General features: G+C 45.4%; 1 protein-coding gene across 1 annotated transcript; it reads left to right on the plus strand.

Moving 5' to 3' along the window:
* Positions 1 to 851: 851 nt before the first annotated feature.
* Positions 852 to 6,918, plus strand: LOC144373287 (intelectin-1a-like). The gene is made up of 6 exons (XM_078036382.1): positions 852 to 909; positions 3,602 to 3,849; positions 4,170 to 4,328; positions 5,029 to 5,149; positions 6,177 to 6,280; positions 6,687 to 6,918. The coding sequence occupies exons 1-6, from the start codon at positions 852 to 854 to the stop codon at positions 6,837 to 6,839; spliced, it is 843 nt and encodes a 280-aa protein (XP_077892508.1). The 3' UTR covers positions 6,840 to 6,918.
* The last annotated feature ends 411 nt before the right edge of the window (positions 6,919 to 7,329 follow it).

Below are 7,329 nucleotides of genomic sequence, written 5' to 3' on the forward strand. Positions count from 1 at the left end.
ACAGGAATGATATAGGAGCTTTGACACATCAAAAGTTTTTTGTTTTTTTTTTAACGAATTTAATTCCAAGTTCAATGTGTAGTAAAGTTTTACTAGTTTGTGGCAAAATGAGAAAATTAACAACCAAATAACAAAACTTTGTATGGAACTACATTTATTGGAGCTAAAGACTTCTACTGATTCTGAAATGGTACCTTTCCTCTTTCATTGTTAAAGTTTCTTTGTTCTATGAAATGATGATGATACTAGATAATTAATAGGAGACTAGGAGAAAAAGTTTTTACTTAGCAAGAAAGAAAGGCACAAACAAAACCCCAAATCAACACCAACTCTTGAGAGTCTCCCCTATTTTTTTTAAAATACACAGGGCCATGAAATCCACAAATCTAGGAACAATGCTAGGAAATGAGCTTTACTATTTGTCTTGCTAATTCCATCATCATCACTGTATATCTTTCCTGTCATAACCAGAGGCCTCACCTCCTAGGGCATCATGCCAGGGGAGGGTGAGTCTGGAGACCTGGGCTGTGCCCCCTGTGCTTTCTCCATAAAGGGCTCATCTCTCACCTCTCATTAGGAGCCTCTGCAGAGAAAGATCCAGTCTCCACTCGCTGGCAACTTCAGCTCCTGGCCCTGTGTTGGTGGAAGAGGTTTGCTTTCTGTGAGTTTGGAGAGCCCTTATTTTAGCTCAGGTCTGGTTTAGTTTCCAGAGATGTGTGGAGTTAAAAAAAAAAAAGGCAAGGGAACTTTGAGTCTTTGTAAAATTAGAGAGGAATGGAGACAGGAATAAAGAAAAAAAGACAATCAAGACTGACTTTCATCTTGTTGTTGTTTTTTTTTTTTAGGCTATCATGACCCAACTCGGCTTCCTGCTGTTTCTCATTGTGGCCAGCAGAGGATGCAGTGCTGGTGAGTCTCCCTGTCAGGGCCCAGTCCCCCAGCTCACCTGCACACAGCTTTCAAAGAAAACACACTAGGCAGGGTTGCTTCCAGGAAGGGGACTCTCCTGAGCCAGAGATGACGTCTTTGAGAGGCACAGAGGCCACCTTGGATGTAGTCTGAGGGCTGATTTCTGGCCTCTGGAGGGATCTGGTCTCTAGCAGTGAGACTATTGCTAAGATGTGACATATCCTGGGTCTGGTTCTTTGTCTCTGTGTGGTCCTGAGGGGACCCTTGTAAGAAAGGTGTCCTCTCTTCACTATTTCCCACTACCATGGCCTGCAGTGACCTTGGTAATTGTGTGGTATACCCTGTGCCCAGAGAATGTTCTCTTTATAGTCTTCTCTCTATAAGAATAGCAATGGCATTTTAAAATCTGTATTTCTTTTAATTGTTATTTATCTATTCATTTTTAAAAGACAAACACCTGTTTCTTTCCAGAGTACTGGGGATTGAACCCAGGGCCCTCTACCACTGACCCACATCACCAGCATTTTTTATTATTTTTTTATTTTGAGATAGGGTCTCATTAAGTCACCCAGATCACAGGTGTTTACCCCCGTGGCTGGCTGAGAAAAGCATGTTTCTACATATTATCTCACTTGATCTTTACAAAATACTATTTATTAGCTTCATCTGAGGCAGAAGGAAACTGAGGCTCAGGTGTGGCAAGTAGAACCCAAGGACTCTCCCCTGGAAGCCTGAGCTACTTAGGCCTGAATCCCTCTGACTTGAAAGCCTGTGATCCTCCCACCCCTCCAGACTTTTAGACTGGTTTGCAGAGTTGACGCTCCTGTACAAGGTTCTTGTACAGGACCCTGCTGGTCTCCTGGCTAGAGTCTCAGCTCTGTCACCTCACCCTCTGCCTCAACCCCCTTAAGCTACCTGTATTTCCTCCTCAAGCTGGGCTTTGCTCCATTCTTTTCTCCAGGTCTTTGGACATGTTTTTCTCCTGCCTTGAATTCTCTTTTCTTTCTTCCAACTGATGAATCATGTCTATTCTCTCAGAGTACACTGTAGTGTCACCAGAACCAGAAAGCCTCTGTCACTAAGTCATCCTACTCCAGACAACCCCCAGCGCCCTTCAGACTTCTCTATTCTCATCTCAGAGTCTTTCTCTTGTTCTCCTGAGCTTATCCTTCATTCCTTTTAATAAAATTTTCTGTTGGTTTTGGCAACTCCCTCTAGAGGTAAGTTCCTGGGGATGTTTAATTTCTTTGAATGCCCTGTGCCCAGGGCAGGGCTTGGCCCAGCACGAGGTCGTGTGGAGGGAGGGAGGTAAACCTGTGCTGGATGCTGGCTCAGATGGGCTGATGGATGATGCTGGATAGCACAGGGTCTTTCAACCCAGGCCGCGAGGCTCTGCCACAGAGGTGGAGTGAGTTGGGGATTAGTGGCAAGGGAAGGCTGGGTTTTGTGTCAAAGCTGCAAAGAGAATGAAACTCTGCATATTCTCTAGCTGTGAGCAATGCTGTTTCCAAGAAATGGACCTGGTCATCATTGTCTCCATCTCTGCCTAGAAGCTGCAAAGAAATCAAAGAGAAATACTTTGGTGCAAATGGTGAGTAAGGAGCCCTATCAGGATTTTGTCTTCGGTGAATTTTTTTTCTTTTTCTTCTTTTTTTTTTTTTTTAAGCTTTTTAAAGTTCTTTTTTGGTACTGGGGATTGAACCTGGGGCACTTTACCACTAAGCCCCACCCCCCTCACCTTTTTGAGACAAGGTCTGTCTATGTTGCTGAGGCTGGCCTGATCCTTCTGCCTCAGCCTCCTAAATTGCTGGGATTACAGGTGTGTGCCACTGCACCCAACTGTTTTTTTGTTTTGTTTTGTTTGGGGTTTTAGTTTAAATAAATGTGGTAAAAAGTATATACTATATATAGGATAAGCTTTGTCATTTTAACCAGTTTTAAGTGTACACTTCAATGGCATAAATTACTTTCTCAGTGCTATGCAATCACTACCACTATCCATCTCAAGAAAATTTTCATTATTTCAAACAGAAATTCTATGTTCATTAAGTAATGAACCCATATTCTGCCTTCCCTAAGGTCCATATAGTTGCTGTTGTACTTTCTGTCTCTATGAATTTGCCTATTTTAGTTTCTTCGTGTAAGTAGAATCATAAGGTAACTGTACTTTACATCTGGTTGCTTCCACTTAGCATGGTGTTTTCAAGGTTTTTACATATAGTGTGAATAACTAATTGCTTTCTATCAGTTTTTGATAGATATATATGTCAATATATGCACAATATAGATTGTATGTGATGTGTGTATACACACTATTTTATTTTTCTGTTGAGTATGTCAGTTATTTCTATGAGTCCTGTAACTAATCCTGCAATAAATGTTTAGTGTTTGAATCCTATTTTTAATTCCTTTGGGCATGTACTAGAAGTGGAATTTCTGGGTCATATGAAAATTCTGTGCTTAATTCTGAGAGGAACGTTGCTCAGAGCTTGGATAATTCTGTGTTCTGCCTCAGTCAGTAGGTTTTGTTATTCAAACTTGGGGGTGTTCCACTACACCCAGGGATGCATAGTGACAGGACTCAGGAGAGGAGCCATAGGCCATGTTTCCAGTTCCCAGAGCTGTCCTGGTCATGGCACTGAGATGGCATGAGCTCGCAGACAGGGAGGCTCGGGGCTGGTTCTCTCCACAGATGGCCTGTATCTACTCCGGGCCAAGAATGGTGCCATCTACCAGACCTTCTGTGACATGACCTCTGCGGGTGGTGGCTGGACCCTGGTGGCCAGTGTGCACGAGAACAACATGGCTGGGAAGTGCACGGTGGGCGATCGGTGGTCCAGCCAGCAGGGCAACAGAGCAGACTACCCAGAGGGGGACGGCAACTGGGCCAATTACAACACCTTCGGGTCTGCAGAGGCGGCCACCAGTGACGACTACAAGGTGGGTGCCACTGGGAAAGGGTGAGGACCTCAGTGTGGCTGGGCACAGCGTGCAGGAGGAAGGTTGGGAGGGGGGCTGCAGACATGGGGCTGGAGTGAAAGAAACAGTCACATGCCTCGAATCCCAGCTTCCTCCCACAAGGCCATGAGGCAGCAGCGGGGTGGGAGGGGACATGATCTGCTGGAGGTGGGTGTGTGAGCACGGCTGGCCATCTGTCCCCCTGGAGCCCAGAGCTGTCAGCTCAGCTGAGGGAGCCCATGTGTGTCTTTTGCCCCTGTGGGACCTGGGCTGGTCAGTCTCAGTGTTGGTTGCTTTTCCAGAACCCTGGCTATTACGACATCCAGGCTGCGGACCTGGGCATCTGGCATGTGCCCAACAAGAGCCCCATGCAGAACTGGCGGAACAGCTCTCTGCTGAGGTACCGTACCAGAACTGGCTTCTTCCAGCATCTGGAACATAATCTGTTTGGCCTCTACCAGGTACACAGGGCTTCGGGCTGGGACTGGCTGTCCTGGGTGTAGAGAGAGGCAGGTGTGTGAGGTTGGGCAGGAAGCACCTTGCCATGGCCCTTTCATGTCCCCTCATCCTAATTTGCTGATAGCTTCTGTCCCACTATCCTCAGAAATTCTGAGCCAGATGACTCATAATGGCAATGTGGGGGGAACATGGGAGGAATGGAGGAACCTTAGATAGGGCAAAGGGGAGGGAGGGGCTCGGGGGTAGGGATGATGGTGGAATGAGTTAGACATCATTACCTTAAGTACATGCATGAAGACACGAATGGTGTGAAAATACTTTGTATACAATCAGCGACTTGAAAAATTGTGCTCTATATGTATAATACGTAATGAATTGCATTCTGCCATCATGCATAACACATTAGAATAAATAAATAATTTAATAAAGAAAAAAAATGCTGAGCCAGAGAAGATAAGAGACTCAGGAGAGAGAAGACTTGTGGGGGGGGTCAGGCGGGGAGAGGGAGAGAGAGAGAAAGAGAGGGCACCAGTTGGCTTGGTTGTAGGAGAAAAGCAAAAAAGGAAAGATTCTTATTTTGCCTGGTTTTGAAATAATCTCATTTACTGAGAAAACATTGCTTTCTCTTAATGAATGATTGTAACCCCCCCAAACCAAAACTATTTCCTTATCCAATGATTTTGTCATTGTTGTTCCTTGTAGAAATACCCAGTGAAATATGGAATAGGAAAGTGTTGGGCTGACAATGGTCCTGCGATACCTGTGGTCTACGATTTTGGTGATGCTCAGAAAACTGCAGCGTATTACTCACCCTATGGCCGGAGTAAGTTCTTAATGCTCCTTGAACTCTTCATAGCAAAGATGATAAATTTAGTTATGATAGGAGGTTACTTATTAACACAGCTCATTCTCTTCAATGAATGTTACATGTATTGTCACATTTAATTTGTGCAACTACCCTTGAGGACTATTGTGAACCCCACTTTATGAATCAGAAACCTGAAGCACTGAGAGGTTCAGGAAGCTACCTGAGACCACAGTACACAGGCAGGAGAGTAGCATATGGCCTGGGGAAGTTTAGCTCCAGATTCTATTCCTAGGTACCCCATTATCAACCCCTCAGCAACTTATTGAGACCAAGATTCACGTATAAAGGGCAAATGGTGAGACAATTGTACTTCTATTGTGAGGGGTAAATATTTATTTAATGTTCATTTAAGTTTGGGGGCATCTCCTTTGTTAGGTTGAGCCCTATTCTATAAAGTTCAAAGCTGTTGTAAATACATCTAGGATTTAAAATTTTAAAATAAAAGAGAAGCCAGACATCCTCATGTCTGTCTATAATCCCAGATGCTCAGGTGGCTGAAGCAGGAGGACTGAAAGTTTGAAGCCAACCTGGGCAACTTAGTGAGACCTTGTCTCAGAGAGAGAGAGAGAGAGAGAGAGAGAGAGAGAGAGAGAGAGAGAGAGAGAGAGAGAGGGAGGGAGGGAGGGAAGGAGGAAGGGAGGGAGAGGGAGACGGGGAGGGGGAGAGAGGGAGAGAGAGAGAGAGAAAAAGAAACTATTTGCTGCAACAAGCCTTTTTACATGTTTGTTTGTGATTTCCCAATATTGTTGAATTTCTCCATACAAGCGCTGGTGAACAGAGACCCTCTCTGAGAACCAGTTCTTGAGTTCTGAGGTTGGGAAAAAGTTGATGAAGTTTGGGGCTGGGATGCACCAGTCATTGACCACAGTAGTGCTGGCCTCCACTCTTGAGCCTCAGCCTGGCGTCCACACTCTCTGGGCAGCCTAAAGAAAGCTATTTCTGGCATCCTCCTTGAGTGTTGTTTTCTGCATCTCATTTTCAGATGAATTCACTGCAGGATTTGTCCAGTTCAGAGTATTTAATAATGAGGGAGCAGCCAATGCCTTGTGTGCCGGAATGAGGGTCACCGGATGTAACACTGAATTTGTGAGTCTTTGTGGGGACCAAAGGTGCTTGTGAATGAGGCTGTGTGTGTGTGTATGTGTGTGTGTGCGCGTGTGTAAGAGTGTGGTGTGAGCATGTGGGCGGGAGCATAACTTCCCTTCCTCCTTGCTGAGTCAGACAATCTATACGGGAGAGGAAGCAGCACTTAAGGAATCATGAAGGAAGAGTCCAGCCAGGGAATCCAAGAACAGATGTTCATAAAAGTTGCAGGAAAGTCAGGAGGAGATGGTGTGTCACTAAGCTCAGCATTGAGAAGTCTATGGGAGAAGATCAACACTGCCCATGGAGAATGGAAGAGGACCACAGATTCCTCTGGATTTGGCCATTAATACCTTTGGGCTCCCCAGCAGCCCTCTCATCACCACCTCCTCCTCTCCTTGTTTCCTAGCACTGCATTGGTGGAGGAGGATTCTTCCCAGAGGGTAATCCCAGGCAATGTGGAGACTTCTCTTCTTTCGACTGGAATGGACATGGAACTCATGTTGGTTACAGCAGCAGCCGGGAGATAACAGAGGCAGCTGTGCTTCTCTTCTATCGTTGAGAACTTCAGACGACGGGACCCAAAGCTCTTCTCCCAGGGATGCGGTCCCAAGGATGGAGAACCACTTGCTAGTAGCCAAGGAAAGAAAAATAAATCATATTAATTCATGCATTGGTGTTTGTTGGTTGGCTTTGTGACACTGTGACCCTATGTTGATCAAGAACAACTTAGAGGAGGTAAAGTTTATTTTGGCTCATGGTTTCAGAGACTTAGTCCATGGTGGATCAAGTTCATTGCTCTGGGCCCCAGGTGAGGCAGAACATCTTGGTGTGGAGCAGGGAAGTTACTCTACTCATGGCAGCCAGGAAGGAGGTAGAGAGAGAGAAAAGACAAGAGGAGAGGAGAGAGAAGAGAGTGGGCTGGGGCCTCAAGGAACTTCTGGGACACACTCCCATTGACCCCCTTCTCCACCATGCCCGACCTGCATACAGTTACTTGCCCAGTCAAATTAGGATGAACTGATTAGATTACAATGCCCATGATTCAATTA

The sequence above is a fragment of the Ictidomys tridecemlineatus genome, unplaced genomic scaffold (assembly GCF_052094955.1).
Source record: "Ictidomys tridecemlineatus isolate mIctTri1 unplaced genomic scaffold, mIctTri1.hap1 Scaffold_3482, whole genome shotgun sequence".
NCBI lineage: Eukaryota > Metazoa > Chordata > Mammalia > Rodentia > Sciuridae > Ictidomys > Ictidomys tridecemlineatus.